We start from the raw sequence: 19326 nt of genomic DNA on the forward strand, positions 1-19326 counted from the left end.
GGCTCCAGGCCGGGCGCGGTGGCTCACACTTGTAATTCTAGCACTTTGGGAGGTTGAGGTGGATGATTGCCTGAGCTAAGGAGTTTGAGTCCAACCTGGCCAACATGGCGAAACCCCGTCTTTACTAAAAATACAAAAAATTAGCCGGGGGTGGTGACACAGGCCTGTAATCCCAGCTACTCGGGAGGCTGAGGCAAGGAGAATTGCTTGAACCAGGTAGGCAGAGGTTGCAGTGAGCTGAGATCGTATCACTGCCCTCCAGCCTGGGCAACAAGCAAGACTCCGTCTCAAAGAGACAGAGAGAGAGAGAGGGCTCCAACTAGGGAAACCAAGGCCAGAAGAGGGGCCGAGCCTACAAAGGAACTTCCTCGGTTTTCCGAGCACTGGCCCCCCTTCTCTGCCTGGGAGGAGGTGGTTAGAGTCCCCTGGGTGTGTGCCCCGCAGAGGGAGCTCTGGCTGCAGTGCCCAGTGTGCAGACCAATGAGAGCCTCAGAGAGAAAGATGGTCATTTCCTCCCTGCATCTTCCCTTGGGGCTTTAAAAACCACACCCCTTGGGCAGGAGGGACCTTCGATCCTCGGGGAGCCCAGGAGACCAGAACATGGTGAGTCTCGAAGGGGAATGGGAGCAGGAAGCTTTGACCAGGGTCCCTCCCATCTCTGCTCCCCTGGGTCCTTTCTCTCCCCAACTGTCACCATCGACTCTGTCTGTCTCTCCCTTTCCTTCTCTCTCCCTGTCTTCCACCTCCCACCTTCCCTCTCTCCCACATCCCAGGCTCTAACACTGCAGGACTGGGATGTGGCCATGGGAATAAGATTGTCAAGTTGTGGGAGCCACAGCAACCTCATGGGGCTGGGGTCCGAGAAAACTCCCCAGGGGAGGGGACCCTTGAGTTGGGTCTCATAAGATGACTAAGAATTCCACAAGCAGCCGAGCGCGGTGGCTCACGCCGTAATCACAGCACATTGGGGATTGTGCCAAGGTGGGAGGATTGCTTGAGGCCGGGAGTTGAAGACCAGCCTGGCCAACATAGTGACACCTTGTCTGCATTTTTTTATTTTTTTATTTTTATTTTTATTTATTTATTTATTTTTGAGACGGAGTCTCGCTCTGTCGCCCGGGCTGGAGTGCAGTGGCCGGATCTCAGCTCACTGCAAGCTCCGCCTCCCCGGTTTACGCCATTCTCCTGCCTCAGCCTCCAGAGTAGCTGGGACTACAGGCGCCCGCCACCTCGCCCGGCTAGTTTTTTGTATTTTTTTAGTAGAGACGGCGTTTCACCGTGTTAGCCAGGATGGTCTCGATCTCCTGACCTCGTGATCCGCCCGTCTCGGCCTCCCAAAGTCCTGGGATTTCAGGCTTGAGCCACCGTGCCCGGCCGTCTGTACTTTTTTTAAAAAAGAATTCCACAAGTGAAAAGATCTAGAAAAGGCCTTCCAGGCAGTAGGAATAGTAGAGAAAATGTTGGGAGGCTGGAAAGAACCAGTTTGGAGGAATGGTAAAGTTACTCACAAGCTCTTGCAGATAGATGTTCTTTTCTTTTTTGACTTGGGATCTTGCACGGTTGCCCAGGCTGGAGTGCAGTGGCACCGTCATAGCTCACTGCGATCTTGAACTCGGGCTCAAGTGATCCTCCCACTTTAGCCTTCTGAGTACCTGGGACCACAGGCATGCACCACTATGTCCGGCTAATTTTAAAATTTTTTATTCTTGTAGAGATGGGTTCTTGGCTATGTTGTCAGGGCTGGTCTCGAACTCCTGGCCTCAAGCCATCCTCCCACCTTGGCCTCCCAAAGCTCTGGGATTACTGGTGTAAGGCCATTGCACCCGGTCGTTTCAGATGTTCTACATGATAGAGATGGGGAAACCGAGGCCCAGGCAGGAGCAGAGATGGCCGGGGACCCTCCGTGGTTGGTGGCAGAATGAGGTTATGCCACGGATTCTGCGACTGTCAGAAGGAACGCACCCCAGGCTAGGTGAAGGTCCCTGTCATCCCTGCATCCGGCGTCCTGGGCACTGAGCCAGCAGAGCTGCGCCTCAGCACCTGCTGTAACACAGGCATTGCCTTGCTTCATCCATGTCAAAGAGGAAATGGAAGACAATTTGGATGGACCAGGGAGGGGACTCATGTTGCTTCATTCCTGCATTCCACCCTTGAGATCAGACCAGGGCAAATGGCACTCTCTGCTTCTTCTTTTTTCTTTCCAAAACATATTACAAAGTACCAAAGGACACTTGGTAAAAACTCATTCTCAGCCGGATGCGGTGGCTCATGCCTGTAATCCCAGCACTTTGGGAGGCCAAGGCAGGTGGATCACGAGGTCAGGAGATTGAAACCATCCTAGCCAACATGGTGAAACTCCGTCTCTACTAAAAATACAAAAATTAGCTGGGCGTGTTAGTGGGCGCCTGTAGTCCCAGCTACTTGGGAGGCTGAGACATGACAATCCCTTGAACCCAGGAGGCGGAGGTTGCAGTGAGCTGAGATTGCGCCACTGCACTCCAGTCTGGCAATAGAGTGAGACTCCGTCTCAAAAAACTAACAGAAAAAAAAGAAAACTCATTCTCCCTGCCTACCCCAGAGCCTCTGACTCCTTTTCTTTTCTTTTCTTTTCTTTTCTTTTTTGAGACGGAGTTTTACTCTTGTCACCCAGGCTGGAGTGCAATGGCACGATCTTGGCTCACCGCAACTTCCGCCTCCTGGGTTCAAGCAATTCTCCTGCCTCAACCTCCCAAGTAGCTGGGATTACAGGCATGCGCCACCACGCCTGGGTGGTTTTTTGTCTTTTTAGTAGAGACGGAGTTTCACCGTATTGGCCAGGCTGGTCTTGAACTCCTGACCTCAGGTGATCCACCCACCTTGGTCTCCCAAAGTGCTGGGATTACAGGTGTGAGCCACTGTGCCTGGCCCTCTGACTCCTTTTCATTGCCCCCTCCCCTACCCAGAGGCAATCACAGGATGCCAGTTTGTGGTGGATCCTTCCAGAAACAGTTTACAGATGTCTGAGAGCACAGATGCTTAGGGAACAAAGTAAGGACTAGCGTGATGCAGGGAACCCCAAAACCGATCTCAGCTTCTGTCTCTACTGTGAAATAGCTGCAGAGATCTGTCCTCTCCTTATCTTTTTGTTTTTTCAAGACAGTGTCTTGCTCTGTTGCCCAGGCTGGAGTGCAGTGGTGTGATCTCAGCTCACTGTAACCTCCACCTCCTGGGTTCAAGTGATTCTCCTGCTTCAGCCTCCCAGGTAGCTGGGACTACAGGTGCCCGCCACCACGCCTGGCTAATTTTCGTATTTTTATTTTTGTATTTTTGTATTTTTAGTAGAGACAGGGTTTCACCCTGCTGGCCAGGCCAGTCTCAAACTCCTGGCCTCAAGGAATCTTCCTGCCTCGGCTTCCGAAAGTGCTGGGATTACAGTCGTGAGCCACCGTGCCTGGCCACCCTCTCCTTATCTTTAAAGTGAGGATAATACTAGAACCTACATCATAGACTAGATGAGAGAATTGACTGAGTGAATGCATGAAAAGTTCTTGTAATAGTGCCTGGTATACAGCTGGCACTCAATGTGGGTGACATTTCTATCCTTTCCCAGTCTTATAAATAGCAGTATGTTTTGTACAGTACTCTACATCTGACTTTTTTTCATGAATGACATATAGTATTATTAACTGGCATTTATTGAGTGCTTACTGCATACCAGGCATTGTATTAAGGCATTCATTAATTTCCCCTCAAGCAACCTTGAGGAAGGTACTTCATTCCCATGTAGTTCAAGGGAGTTGCCTCCTCCTGCTCCTTTTTTTCTTTTTTCTAGACAGGGTCTACTGAGGTCTCCCACCTCAGCCTCCTGACTAGGTGGGACTACAGGTGCATGCCACCACGCCCAGCTAGATTTAAACTTTTTTGTAGAGATGGGGTCTTGCTATGTTGCCCAGCCTGGTGTTTCTTTCTTTCTTTTATTCAGCTGAGTAATGTGCTAATAGGAGGTTTCATCCCCTTCAATGGAAATTTAGTTTGAATTCCAATATTTGGTCTGTTTTGTTTTGTTTTGTTTTGAGACGCTCTGTCACCCAGGCTGGAGGGCAGTGGTGTGATCTTGGCTCACTGCACCTCCGCCTCCTGGATTCTGGTGATTCTCCTGCCTCAGCCTCCCAAGTAGCTGGTATTACAGGTGCGCGCCACCACACACGGCTAATTTTTGTATTTTATTATTTTAATAGAGACAGGGTTTCATCATGTTGGCCAGGCTGGTCTCAAACTCCTGACCCCATGATCCACCTGCCTCGACCTCCCAAAGTGCTGAGATTACAGGCGTGAGCCACCGCGCCTGGCTTCCAGCCACATTCTTTAACTCAGTATCTACAGACCTTCCAGTCCCATCTTGGCCGCCAGCCAGCCATGCTGACCTTTCGCTTCTGCTATGCAGAAACGGATTTTGAGACTCCGCCTAAAAAAAAAAAAAAAAAGAGGGTTTTGGAGCTCAGCTCTCAGGAGTTTCTCTCCTGTCTCTGTTCTTGCTAACTGAGAAGACTTGGAGAGGTCTCTTCATTTCTCTGTAGCCTCATTTTTCTCATCTGGAAAATGAGTGTTGCTATTGCAACAAGTCTCCTAGGGTTGCTTTGTGGGTTAAATGAGATAATACACGAGAAAGGCTCCGGACAGCTTGGCAATGATTATGGCTATTCTTGTAAGTACTGCGCCTTCTCCTTCACCGTGTTCTCATCTGATCGTTCACATCTTGCTGCCAGCACCCTTGTCTAAGCCACCGTCATGCCTCACGTCACCTGGACAGTTCCAATCTCCTTTTCCTCCCGGCTTCTGCTCTCTGCCCCTTTCTCCATGCAACAGACAAGGGTCCTTCTTCTAATGCGCACGTGAATTTAGGAACAATAATAGTACCTTGCCCTTCGTGCTGTTGTGACATAGATACACACTCTGATTAGGAAATTACTGAGCCAACACTTGGGAAGCACCTGGAATAGTGCTAGGTAATTGGAACCCCCAGAGTAGCCCTGGACCTGCACTGCCCAATATGTGGGCCACATGCCACAATGCAGCTGATCTACATTTATTTTTCACAATTTTATTTTATTTTATTTTATTTTTGAGATGGAATTTCGCTCTTGTTGCCCAGGCTGGAGTGTAGTGAAGCGATCTCGGCTCACTGTAGCCTCCACCTCCCGAGTTCCAGCGATTCTTCTGCCTCAGCATCCCAGATAGCTGGGACTACAGATGCACGTCACCACTCCCGGCTAATTTTTGTATTTTTTAGTAGAGACAGGGTTTTACCATGTTGGTCAGGCTGGTCTTGAGCTGCTGACCTCAGGTGATCCACCCGCCTGGGCCTCCCAAATTGCTGGGATTACAGGAGTGAGCTACTGTGTCCAGCTTATTTTATTTTTTAGAGATGGAGTCTCGCTCTGTCGCCCAGGATGGAGTGCAGTGGTGCAATCTCAGCTCACTACAACCTCTGCCTCCCAGGTTCAAGTGATTTTCCTGCCTTGGTCTCCTGAGTAGCTGGAATTACAGGTGCTTGCCATCACACCCAGCTAACTTTTGTATTTTTAGTAGAGACGAGGTTTCCCTATGTTGGCCAGGCTGGTCTTGAACTCCTGACCTCAAGTGATCCGCCCTCCTTGGTCTCCCAAAGTGCTGGGATTACAGGAGTGAGTCACCGCGCCTGGTCTCACCCCAGATGTTGGAGGTCTTTCCACATCATTATATAAACAACTTCCTCATTCTTTTTGTTTGTTTTTTTTCTTTTTTGTAGGGATAGGGTCTTGCTAGGTTACCCAGGCTGATCTTGAACTCCTGGGCTCAAGAAATCCTCCTGCTTCAGCCTCCCAAAAGTGCTGGGATTACAGGCCTGAGCCACTGCACCTGGCCAACTTTTCCATTCTTTTTGATAGCTGTGTAGTATTCCGTTGCCTAGATGTACCATCATTAATTTAGCCAGTCCCCTCTTGCTGGACATTTCAGTTATTTCCAGTATTTGGAGTGGTGACTCAGTGGCAAAACTTTGCAAGCCATTTGTGTCTAAAGATCCTGGAAACCACAGGATGTTGGAATCAGCATATTTTTTCTGCCTTTCTGAAGTCAACCAGAGGAAAGGACTGAGCGAGCTCATGGCAGGAAAGGAGCTTTGTCAGCTGACGAGGGAGTGACAAGGCAATGTCAGAGCAGAGGGTGAGGAGGCTTCCCTTAGGAGGGTCTGAGTCATTCTGTAGTCAAGGGTTGCTGGGAGCATGCAAAACCAGCAGACGCAAAAGTTACCTTCATGCATCACAGCCAAGTGGGGCATTCAAAATCTTTAACAACATGCTAAAGTGCAGAGGACCCCTGGGCAGGGTCTAGGGCCTCCTGCTGCACCTAGCATTAACTGTTTAGTGACATGAGCGTTGGGACCTGGAGTGGGGGTGTCCCAGAGTAGGAAACAGGAACTTAGGGTGCTGGGAGTGGGCAATAGAAGAGGTGGGTGGCTGAGGGCAGGGGCTGTTTACCAATGAAAATATTTTAAACAATGTTAACCTTCTATTTGGAAACATTTTCAAACTTACAGAAAAATGACAAGAATGGAACAGGCTCATATACATATACATTTTACCCAGGCTCTCCCAATTTACTATATCTATCTCTCCATTATCCATCCATTCATCCATCCATCCATCCATCCATCCATTATCTAGCTTTTTTTTTTTTTTTTTGAGACAGAGTCTTGCTCTGTTGTCCAGGCTGGAGTGCAGTGGAGTAATCTTGACTCATTGCAACCTCCACCTTCCAGGTTCAAGGGATTCTCCTGCCTCAGCCTCCCAAGTAGCTGGGACTACAGGCACACACCACCACGCCCAGCTAATTTTTTTGTACTTTTAGTGGAGATGGGGTTTTGCTATGTTGGCCAGGCTGGTCTTGATCTTCTGACCTCAAGTGGTTACAGGCATGAGCCACCACGCCCAGCCCATTGTCTATCTACTTATCCATCCTCTATCTCCCAATCATATCTCTATCTATCCATTGTCTATCAGTCATCTATCTATCCATCATCCATGCATCCACTCATTCACCCATTCGTTATCTATCTATCCATCCATCCATTCATTCATTCATATCCATCCATCTTTCTATCATTTTTTTTTTTTTTTTTTGAGACAGAAGTCTTTCTCAGTCAAGGCCGGAGTGCAGTGGCACGATCTCAGCTTACTGCAACCTCCGCCTCCCAGGTTCAAGTGATTCTCCTGCCTCAGCCTCTGGAGTAGCTGGGATTACAGGGGTGCGCCAACATGCTGGCTAATTTGTATATTTTTAGTGGCCTTTTTTGAATGGCTTCTTTCACTTAGCATCGTGTTTTCAAGATTCATCCACATTGTAGCATGTGTCAGCACTTCCTTTTCATGGCTGAGTAATATTCCACCACATGACTAAACAACCCCTTTTTCATTCACTCATTAGCAGAAAGTGACATCTTAGCTTTCAATAATTTACTCATGGGGGTGATTCCACCAGTAAATGCCCACTGCCTACAGCCTGGTTAACCTTGGGCAGGTACAATGTTAGGGAACTAGAAATAAAAAAAGAAGGACTATCCAGGCATGGTGACTTTTACATCTGTAATCTCAGCACTTTGGGAGTTCAAGCCTGGAGGGTTGCTTGAAGTCAGGAGTTTGAGACCATCCTGTACAACAAAGTGAGACCCCATCTCTACAAAAAAAAAAAAAAAGAAAAAACAAAAATTAGCTGGGTGTGGTAGTGCACAACTGTAGTCCTAGCTACTCGAGAGGCTGAGGCAGGAGGATTGCTTGAGCCAGAGGGGTTGGGGTGACAGTGATCCATGATTGCACCACTGCACACAAGCCTGGGTGACAGATCAAGACCCCATCTCAAAAAAAAAAAAAAAAAAAAAGGAGAGAAAAAGGAAATATAAAAAGGGAGCTGGGCCTGTAATCTCAGCACTTTGGGAGACCAAGGCGGGAGGATTGCTTGAACCCAGGAGTTTGAGACCAGCCTGGGCAGCACAGTGAGATCCTCCTCTTTACAGAAAATTAAAAATTAGCTGGGCACAGTAGTATGCACCTGTAGTCCCAGCTGCCTGGGAGGCTGAGGCAGGAGGATCACCTGAGCCTGAGAAGTCAAGGCTGCAGTGAGCCAAGGTTGCACTCCTGAGCTACAGCCTAGGTAGCAGAGTGAGACCCAGTCTCCAAAAAAAAAAAAAAAAAAAAAGGTTCAGAGATGTGGATCTGAGCTCTTCAATAATCGAAGTATTGACAAATAATAATACCAATGACTGCCACTTGTCCCCTTCTCTGTGTCAGATGCTGTGCTAGGTGCTTAGGCATTTTTCATCTTATCTAATCTTCGAGGTGAATATTTTAAAAGTGTAAAAACCAGGCCGGGCACAGTGGCTCACGCCTGTAATCCCAGCACTTTGGGAGGCCAAGGTGGGTGGATCACGAGGTCAGGAGTTCGAGACCAGCCTAACTAACATGGTGAAACTCTGTCTCTACTAAAAATACAAAAATTAGTGGGGCATGGGGGTGGGCGCCTTTAGTCCCAGCTAGTCAGGAGGCTGAGGCAGGAGATTCACTTGAACCTGGGAGGCAGAGGTTGCAGTGACCTGAGATTGTGCCACTGCACTCCAGCCTGGCGACAGATCGAGACTCTGTCTTGGCTAGGCTGGTCTCGAACCCCTGACCTCAGGTGATTTGCCCACCTCAGTCTCCTAAAGTGCTGGGGTTACAGGCATGAGCCACCACACCTGGCCTGAAATGGGCATATTAAGAGAACCTCCTTGTAGGTTGTGGTCAGGATCGAAAGAACAAATTCCATGTGGCACGTATAGCAGGTGCTCAGTAAGTACTGGCTGCTTTCGTATGACCACTCAGTGCCTTGATGGGTGCTTTACTGCAGTGTCTGATGGCTCTGGGCACAGATTTTGCCTACAAGGCTTTCTCTAGTCCAGCTGCCATGGACTGCAGCCTTTCTTTTTGGGTGCATGACAGCTTCCTGCAGCTCTGTCTAGGAAGAAGTGATCAGGACCTTTTTCTTTTTTTTAGATGGAGTCTCACTCTATTGCTCAGGCTGGAGTGCAATGGGGCTATCTCGGCTCACTGCAACCTCTGCCTCCTGGGTTCAAGCAATTCTGCCTCAGCCTCCCGAGTAGCTGGGATTACAGGTGCACACCACCACGCCCCTACAAATCCACCACGGCCATTCTTAGTCATCTATAGCCCTGCCCTCCTTTCTTCCTCTGTCCCTCTCTCCCTCTCTGCTTTCTTCCTCCCTAATTTCCTCCTCCCTCCTTTGTTTCTTTTCTTTCTTCCTTTCACCCTTCTTCCCTTCCTCATTTCCTCCTCCTTCCCTCCTTCATTCCCTCCTCTCTCTCTTTTCTCTTTCTTCCTCTTCCCTTCCTTCCTTCCTCCTTCCCTCTCCTCCTCTCTCTCCCTCTAGTTACTCCTTTTGCTGGAGTGTTTTTTGTGGAGTCCTAATTAGGGAAAAGGAGTCAGGTGGCAGGACCGAGGGAAAGCAATAAGAGGAAGGAGATAAACTATACATCTGCCTGTCTTCATGGTCTAGGACACACAGCTCTCCTGTGCAAATAACTCCCAATTTTCCTGCGTCCAGCTATCGCCAGATACTCAGCTAATAGAAAAATGCAAGTTATCTCACTGCAACCTTGGTGTTACTGGAACTTCACAAAGCCCTTTTCACACACAGCACAAGCACCAGCATATAAAATCGCTAGCGAGCCTTCGTCTCTTTGCAGTTAGCTCCTCTGTTGCTGACCTGCCCATTGCACTCTTACAACATATTTTCCTACTTTCTCTAATAAATCTGCTTTTCTTTACCTACAACTGTCTTGGTAAATTCTTCTACCCTGCATCACTGGTCCCAAATAGTCACATTTACCTGTGATATTATTGTTATGTTTGTGAGAGAGGGTCTCACTATGTTGCCCAGGCTGGAGTGCAGTGGTGTGATCATAGCCCACTGCAGCCTTGACCTCTTAGGCTCTAGTGATCCTCCTGCCTCACCCTTCCAAGTACACCAAGTACACAGGAGTACACCACCATACCTGGCTACTTTTTTTTTTTTTTGGAGAGACAGGGTCTTGCTATGTTGCCCAGGCTGGTCTCTAACTCCTGGGCTCAAGCAATCCTCCCACCTTGGCCTCCAAAGAGCTGGGATCACAGGCATGAGCCACAATGCTTGGCAAAAAAATCTATTTCTTATTCCTGTTTGTATCTTCCTCTTGCTGCCCCCAAACATTTTGTTCAGGGTTGGCACCATGATCCTACAATCAGTCTTAGTGTCCCAAGAAGAGAGGCAATCGGAGATTCAGTGCCACTGAGGTGAGGCAGCAGAAAAGACACAGAACCATCTATGAAGTACTTTTTGCCAAAAAAAGAAAAAAATTGTACCTAAATCTAATCGAAGTTCTAGATCTCAAACTACCACTTTACAGCAAAACCAAGGGAGAAAGGAACAGGTGAAATAACAGCACACCTAAAAAATCAGCAAAATTTACTTGAAATTGATAACTCCTGGCTGGGCGTGGTGGGTCTTGCCTGTAATCCCAGCACTTTGGGAGGCCAAGGTGGGCAGATCACAAGGTCAGGAGTTTGAGACCGCCTGACCAACATGGTGAAACCCTGTCTCTACTAAAAAATACAAAAATAAGCTGGGCGTGGTGGCACATTGCCTGTAATTGCAGCTACTCAGGAGATTGAGGCAGGAGAATCGCTTGAACCCGGGAGGCAGAGATCCAAGATCCCCCCACTGCACTCCAGCCTGGTGACAGAGTGAGACTCTGTCTCAAAAAAAAAAAAAAAAAGAAATGGATAACTCCTCCTAATGGCTTTGGGTTTTGAAATTATATCAGTTAGAACAGATGGGCTGCTGGCCGGGCATGGTGGCTCATGCCTGTAATCCCAGCACTTTGGGAGGCCAAGGCAGGTGGATCATCTGAGGCGGGGAGTTCGAGACCAGCCTGACCAACATGGAGAAACCCCATCTCTACTAAAAATACAAAATTAGCCGGACATGGACATGGTGGTGCATTCCTGTAATCCCAGCTACTCAGGAGGCTGAGGCAGGAGAATCACTTGAACCCGGGAGGCGGAGTTTGCGGTGAGCAGAGATCGTACCACTGCACTCCAGCCTGGGCAACAAGAGCAAAACTCAGTCTCAAAAAAAAAGAAAAAAAAAAGACCAGATGGGCTACTCGGCTCTCTATGGGAGGATAAAAAGGGAGGCGAAGAGCAGTAGATGAACGTGCAGAGGGTCACACAGGCTTCACATAGGGCAGTCAGGATCTGAACCCTAGAGGACTGACTCCAAATCCAGTGCTGCTAACCTGAGTGCCATTCTGAGCCCACCACTACTGGACTACTGGAGCCCAAGTCAAAAGCATTCGCATAGACTCATACTTGTAATCCCAGCACTTTGGGAGGCTGAAGCAGGTGAATTGTTTGAGGCCAGGAGTTTGAGACCAACCCTGGCACCATAGCAAGACCCCATCTCTACTAAAAATTAAAAAAATAAGCCAGGCATGGTGTGTGCCTGTAGTCACAGCTACTTGGGAGGCTGAGGCGAGAAGGTTGCTCGAGACTCGGAGATTGAGGCTGCAGTGAGTCATGATCACACCGCTTGTACTCCAGCCTGGGTGACAGAGACTCTGTCTCTAAAAAGTTTTTTAAAATAGTGTTTTTATGCAATCTTTTTTTTTTGGACAGTCTCGCTCTGTTGCTAGGCTGGAGTGCAGTGGCACAATCTCAGCTCACTGCAACCTCCACCTCTTGGGTTCAAGCAATTCTCCTGCCTCAGCCTCCCGAGTAGTAGCTGGGACTACAGGTGCCTGCCACCATGCCCAGCTAATTTTTATATTTTTAGTAGAGACGGGGTTTCACCATGTTGGCCAAGCTGGTCTTGATCTCTTGACCTCGTGATCCGCCCGCCTTGGCCTCCCAAAGTGCTGGGATTACAGGCATGAGCCACCACACCCAGCCCCATACAGTCTTTTAAAGAATCAAAATTAATGCAAAAAAGTCCATGGTGAGAAAAAAAATCCAAATTTTAACTAAAGACCATCTGCTTTCATTTGTTTGTTTTAGCACACCGCATTATTGCACAACAGGAACTGTAGAGGCTGGTCCCCAACATTCTATTTTTATGACCAGTTTATACAGGCACCCCACAAGCCCTTTTCCCAACAAGGAACCTTGTTTTCCAATCTACAGATGCCTCGAACTCTCAGCTGGGCGGGTTTACCCAGGTTCACAGTGTGACAAGAGCATGCAATCAGATTAGGCAACGTGGGGCTTTATGTAGTCATGGGTGTTTTGTGGTCTTGCGTTCTTTTGCTAAGCTTTATAAACTTTTTCTTCTTGGTTCAAACTATGGGAATGGCTGGGCACAGTGGCTCATGCCTATAATCCCGGCACTTTGGGAGGCTGAGGCGGGTGGGTCACCTGAGGTCAGGAGTTCGAGACCAGCCTGGCCAACATGGTGAAACCCCGTCTCTACTAAAAATACAAAAATTAGCCAGACATGTTGGTGGGCACCTGTAATCCCAGCTACTCAGAAGGCTGAGGCAGGAGAATCGCTCAAACCCAAGAGGCAGAGGTTGCAGTGAGCCAAGGTCGTGCCACTGCACTCCAGCCTGGCCAATAAAGTGAGACTCTGTCTCCAAAAAAAAAAAATAATAACAAGCGGTGTGTCCTTCACTGACCAGTCTGAATGGGTAGTGGCTACAGCCTTGCAGTAGGGCTAGACTTTAACCATTAGGTTTCCAGATTGTGGGGAAGTGGGGAAGTCCAGGGGCTTCACAGGATGGGAATGAGGGGAGAGTGGCAGGCTGGCAAGGGGCCCAACCAGCATGGAATCATTTCAATTTTTTTTTTTTTTTTTTTTGAGGCAGGGTCTCACTCTGTCACCCAGGCTGGAGTGCAATGGTGTGATCTCAGCTCACTGCAACCTCTGCCTCCTGGGCTCAGGTGATCCTCCCACCTCAGCCTCCGGAGTAGCTGGGACGACAGGCAAGTGCAACCACATCCGGCTAATTTTTGTATTTTCAGTAGAGACGGATTTTTGCCATGTTGCCCAGGCTATTCTTGAACTCCTGGGCTCAAGCAGTCTGCCCGCCTCGGCCTCCCAAAGTGCTGGGATTACAGGCGTGAGCCACCACATCTGCCTTAATATTTTAGTAAGTGGTATGACACCCTGGCTGACTCTCAGCCCTCAGCATCCCCATTTCCTAGGAAGAAAAAGCCACACAGGGGAAAAGCCACATGTCTGGGCCAGGATGCCCCCTCCCCGGGCCTGTGTCTGCAGACTCATCCTCTCTGCTCTCTCCAATTCCCCTTAGGACCCCTTCGGTAGTACCAGCCCTGATTATGGGCACTACGATGACAATAATATCCTGGACTCCAACACCCCTGTGGATAAAACTTCTAACACGCTGCGTGTTCCAGACATCCTGGCCTTGGTCGTCTTTGCAGTCGTCTTCCTGGTGGGAGTGCTGGGCAATGCCCTGGTGGTCTGGGTGACGGCATTCGAGGTCAAGCGGACCATCAATGCCATCTGGTTCCTCAACTTGGCAGTAGCTGACTTCCTCTCCTGCCTGGCGCTGCCCATCTTGTTCACGTCCATTGTGCAGCATCACCACTGGCCCTTTGGCGGGACCGCCTGCCGTATCCTGCCCTCCCTTATCCTACTCAACATGTACGCCAGCATCCTGCTCCTGGCCACCATCAGTGCCGACCGCTTTCTGCTGGTGTTTAACCCCATCTGGTGCCAGAACTTCCGAGGGGCCGGCTTGGCCTGGTTGGCCTGTGCCGTGGCTTGGGGTTTAGCCCTGCTGCTGACCATACCCTCCTTCCTGTACCGGGTGGTCCGGCAGGAGGATTTTTCACCAAAGGTGTCGTGTGGCGTGGACTACAACAATGACACACGGCGGGAGCGAGCTGTGGCCATTGTCCGGCTGGTCCTGGGCTTCCTGTGGCCCCTACTCACACTCACGATCTGTTACACCTTCCTCCTGCTCCGGACGTGGAGCCGCAGGGCCACGAGGTCCACCAAGACACTCAAGGTGGTGGTGGCGGTGGTGGCCAGTTTCTTTATCTTCTGGTTGCCCTACCACGTGACGGGGACAATGATGTCCTTCCTGCACCCGTTGTCACCCACATACCTGCAGCTGAAGAAACTGGACTCCCTGAGTATCTCCTTTGCCTACATCAACTGCTGCATCAACCCCGTCATCTATGTAGTGGCTGGCCAGGGCTTCCAGGGCCGACTGCGGAAATCCCTCCCCAGCCTCCTCCGGAACGTGTTGACTGAAGAGTCCGTGGTCAGGGAGAGCAAATCATTCACGCGCTCCACAGTGGACACTACGACCGAGAAAACCCAGGCAGTGTAGGCGATAGCCTCATGGGCCGCTGTGGCACGATGTCCCCTTCCTTCCCGGCCACTCTCCTTCCGCTTGTTTTCACTCTGCTCTTCGTGGGATGGCGTTCCCTTAGCTAACTAACTCTCCTCCATGTCGCCTGTCTCTCCCAGACTAGCCCCTCCTCTTCCAGCGGAACTCTTCTCATCCTTCCTCATTTGCAAGGTGAACGCTTCCTTCTAGGAAGCCCCCCCGGCCCCCACCCCACACACCGTCTTTCCATCCCAGGCTTTTGTAAAACAAACAGAAACCCACGTATCTGGGGTATTTCCATATAGCAATAGGTGTGAACAGGGAACTCAGAATACAGACAAATAGAAAGATTCTCCCTTTAAAAAAACGTATTTATTTTATGGTGAGTTGGAAAAAATGTAACTGGAATCTTAAAAGTTCTTTGGGATAAAACAGAAGTCCATGGAGTTATCTAAGCTCTTGTAAGTGAGTTGATTTAAAAAAGAAAATTAGGCTGAGAGCAGTGGCTCACGCCTGTAATCCCAGAACTTTGGGAGGCTGAGGCTGGTGGATCACCTGAGGTCAGGAGTTCCAGACCAGCCTGCCCAGCACGGTGAAATCCCGTCTGTACTAAAAATAGAAAAAATTAACCAGGCATGGTAGTGGGTGCCTGTAATCCCAGCTACTTGGGAGGCTGAGGTGGGAGAATTGCTTGAACCTTGGAGGCAGAGGTTGCAGTGAGCCACGATCACTCCATTGCACTCCAGCCTGGGCGACAGAGGGAGACTGTCTCAAAAGCAAAAACAAAAACAAAAACACCTAAAAAGCCTACAGTTTTGTTTTTACTTTGTTTTTAAATTATACTTTCTATTTTGAGATCATTGCAAACTCAACACAGTTGTAAGTAATGATGCAGAGGGATCTTGTGTACCCTTCACCCAGCCTCCCCCAATGGCAACATCTTGCAAAACTACAGTGTAGTCTCATAACCAGGATATTGACATTGACACAGTGAAGATATGGGACATTCCCATCACCACGAGGATCCCCAGGATGCCTACCTCCTTCACCCCCACACTCCAGCCTTTTCCCTAAACCCTGGCAACCAGGAATCCACTCTCCATTTCTCCAGTTCTATAATGTTGTCATTTCAAGAATGTTATACAATGTAATCATATGGTATGTAATCTATTTTGAGCTTTTTTTAAAAAAATAGTATGCATGACTTTAATGATGAAAATAAAAATAATGAATATTGAAATCTTGTGTTATTTCTAATGAATAATTGACTTTGCAGTAGGTATTAGTCCATTTGCACACTGCTGATAAAGACATACCCAAGACTGGGAAGAAAAAGAGATTTAATTGGATTTACAGTTCCACATGGCTGGGGAGGTCTCACAGTCATGGCAGGAGGCAAAGGCACTACTTACATGGCGGTGGCAAGAGAAGAAGAGGAAGAAGCAAAAGTGGAAACCCCTGTGAAACCCATCAGATCTTGTGAGACTTATTAACTATCATAAGAATAGCAAGGGAAAGACCACACCCCGACCCACAACACATGGGAATTCTGAGAGATACAATTCAAGTTGAGATTTGGGTGGGGAGACAGCAAAACCATGTCACAATATTTCTGCTTTGATTGTGTAGTGAGAAGGTGCATGGATTATCTAGAAATAGCATGCAGACCAGCCAGGTGTGGTGGCTCGTGCCTGTAATCCCAGCACTTTGGGAGGCCGAGGCAGGCAGATCACTTGAGGTCAGGAGTTTGAGACCAGCCTGCCAACATGGTGAAACCCCATCTCTACTAAAAGTACCAAAATTAGCTGGTGTGTTGGTGCACACCTGTATGTAATCCCAGCTACTTGGGAGGCTGAGGCAGGAGAATTGCTTGAACCTGGGAGGTGGAGGTTGCAGTGAGCCAAGATCATGCCATTGCATTCCAGCCTAGAGTGAGACTCTGTCTCAAAAAAAAAAAAAAAAAAGAAAAAATTAAATTTAGAAATAGTGTACAGACCCAATGTTGTCCAACAGAAAGATGATGTGGGCCACATGTATATCTTTGTTTTCTAGTAGCCATATTAAATAAGTAAAAAGAAATAGATGAAATACTTAATAATATAATACAATCATGTGTTATATTAAGAACAATGAGGTGGTGGCTTACGTCTGTAATCCCAGCACTTTGGGAGGCCAGCCTGGGCAAAATAGTGAGATCCCATCTTCAAAAAAATTAGTACGAGTGTGGTGGCTCATGCTTGTAATCCCAGCACCTTGGGAGGCTGAGCTGGGCAGATCACGAAGCCAGGAGTTTGAAATCAGCTTGGCCAACATGGCGAAAACCCATCTCTACTAAAAATACAAAAATTAGCCGGAGGTGATGATGCACGTCTGTAATCCCAGGTACTCAGGAGGCTAAGGCATGAGAATCACTTGAACCTGGGAGGCAGAGGTTGCATTGAACCATGATAGGGCCACGGCACTCTAGCCTGGGTGACAGAGTGAGACTCTCTCAAAAAAAAAAAATTTTTTTTAATTAAAAAATTAGCCAGTGTGGGCCAGGCGCGGTGGCTCAAGCCTGTAATCCCAGCACTTTGGGAGGCCGAGACGGGCGGATCACGAGGTCAGGAGATCGAGACCATCCTGGCTAACCCGGTGAAACCCTGTCTCTACTAAAAAATACAAAAAACTAGCCGGGCAAGGTGGCAGGCACCTGTAGTCCCAGCTACTCGGGAGGCTGAGGCAGGAGAATGGCGTGAACCCAAGAGGAGGACCTTGCAGTGAGCTGAGATCCGGCCACTGCACTGCAGCCCGGGCGACAGAGCTAGACTCCGTCTCAAAAAAAAAAAAAAAAAAAATTAGCCAGTGTGGTGGTGGTGCCTGTGGTCCCAGCTACTCGGGAGGTCGAGGCTGGAGGATCACTTGAACACAGGAGTTTGAGGCTGCAGTGAGTTGTGATTGCACCACTGCACTCCAGCTTGGGTGACAGAGCAAGACCCTGTCTCCAAACAAACAAAAAATTGCCTGAGTGTCTCGACGGACAGATGCTGCAGTCTCTTGAGCTTGCAGAAGCGGCTGTGAGTGGCGTCTGTGCCTGCTTGAGAGGAGATGTTGGTACCTGGGACAAGATCCACTCTAGAACTTGTGCTCATTCGTGCAGATTCCCTGGGCATTGAGGTCACGGGGAAGGACCTGAGCCCCAGCCGCCTTCAGCTCCTGGGGGTGGGCTCCTGGCAGCTCCCTCCCCAAGAAGACAACATCAACCTCCTGGGCTCCTGGCCTCCCCCTGCCTGCTCCGGTCTCTTCCATGGCTGCCCCTGACCTAGACAGTTTCCCTCTGCCTCTCTGCTGGACCCTTCTCTGCGTCCCTTGCAGAGTTTTTCCCTCTTCGACGTTGGCGTTCCTCAGCTGTGTGTCCAACTCACTGGGTGCGCTCACTCCTGCAGCTTCACCCAATACCTTTAGCCTCTCTCTTTCCACACCTGGCCTCCCCACCCACTTGCCACAGCCAGACTGACCTCCGCAATCTCCCCGGAACCTCTTCTTCCCCTTCCCTCCCGACTCCAGAGACAACCCCACGGTCCTCCCAGTCACCCAGGCCTGAGCCTGGGGCCCATCCCGGATGCTACCTCCTTCCCAACCCATGCCCTGCCTGGCCCATGCCCTTCATCCTCTCCCAGTTGGCTCTCTGCCTTGCCCCTTCCCTGATTTCCTGGCTGCTCATTCTGTTTTTCCCAGACCATCTCTGCCTCTATTCTACCTTCCTTCAGGGGCTGCCTCCTCCAGGAAGACCTCCCTGACTTCCTCCTCTGCCTCCACAACCCCTAAGTTCTATCTCTATTCCCAGTCATCCTGTAGCTTTCCTGACTTCGGAAGTTGCAGGCAGTCAGTATTTTCTCCCCACCCTGATTTGGGAAGGAGATAGTGTCCCAAGAGCTGGGCCCCACAGCGGTCTTCTAGATACAATTGGAGGCCAAGGAGTGGGATCCAGGTAGCCTTTCCAAGGCAGCCCCCATCTGGTGTTGACCAGCCTTGCCCAGGACGGAAGTGGGCTGAAGGGGCAGACAATTGCCAGATCTGCAGCTTGGGGAATCTGCTGGGTCAGCAAGTTCTGAAGGGGAAGTGGTAGGAAAGGGAAGTGGATGATGGGCTTGGCTGAGTCAGGCTGTATCCCCTTTCCTGCACCCACCCCCGCTCCCTGCATCCCTGGGATCTTATTCACATGTCTACTCTGCAGACCAGGGTGCCTCCAAGCCCTGAGACCAAAGCCGCCTCCTCTTTATCTTTGCCACGTGACCTTCCTGAACCTCACACCTCTCAGAGCCAGGAGGGCATTTGTCTATATGAGCACAGTCCCATAGAAATAGACCGTTAGTGGCCGGGCACAGTGGATCACACCTGTAATCCCAGGGCTTTGGGAGGCCAAGGTGGGTGGATCACCTGAGGTCAGGAGTTCAAGACCAGCATGGCCAACATGGCAAAACCTCGTCTCTACTAAAAATACAAAAACTAGCCGGGCGTGGTGGTGCATGACTGTGGTCTCAGCTACTCGGGAGGCTGAGGCAGGGGAATGACTTGAATCTGGGAGGCGGAAGTTGTGGTGAGCTGGGATCGTACCACTGCACTCCAGCCTGGGTGACAGAGCAAGACTCAGTCTCTAAACAAATAAATAAAATAAAAGAGAAAGAAATAGACTGTGAACCAGAAGGCAGGAGGATCACTTGAGCCTAGGAGTTAAAGACCAGCCTGGGCAACATAGCGAGACCCTGTCTCTACAAAAATTAAAAACAAACAAAAGAAATAGGTGGGTGTGCTGGGCGCGGTGGCTCAAGCCTGTAATCCCAGCACTTTGGGAGGCCGAGACGGGCGGATCACGAGGTCAGGAGATCAAGACCATCCTGGCTAACCCGGTGAAACCCCGTCTCTACTAAAAAAATATATAA

At 49.4% G+C, this 19326-nt stretch overlaps 1 protein-coding gene across 1 annotated transcript; it reads left to right on the forward strand.

Moving 5' to 3' along the window:
- Positions 1–522: 522 nt before the first annotated feature.
- C5AR1 (complement C5a receptor 1) lies at positions 523–15648 on the forward strand. Its single transcript, XM_025368163.1, has 2 exons — positions 523–603; positions 13355–15648. Exons 1-2 carry the CDS (start codon positions 601–603, stop codon positions 14402–14404), a joined length of 1053 nt encoding a protein of 350 aa, XP_025223948.1. The 5' UTR covers positions 523–600; the 3' UTR covers positions 14405–15648.
- Positions 15649–19326: the final 3678 nt, after the last annotated feature.

The sequence above is a fragment of the Theropithecus gelada genome, chromosome 19 (genome assembly GCF_003255815.1).
Source record: "Theropithecus gelada isolate Dixy chromosome 19, Tgel_1.0, whole genome shotgun sequence".
Lineage (NCBI taxonomy): Eukaryota > Metazoa > Chordata > Mammalia > Primates > Cercopithecidae > Theropithecus > Theropithecus gelada.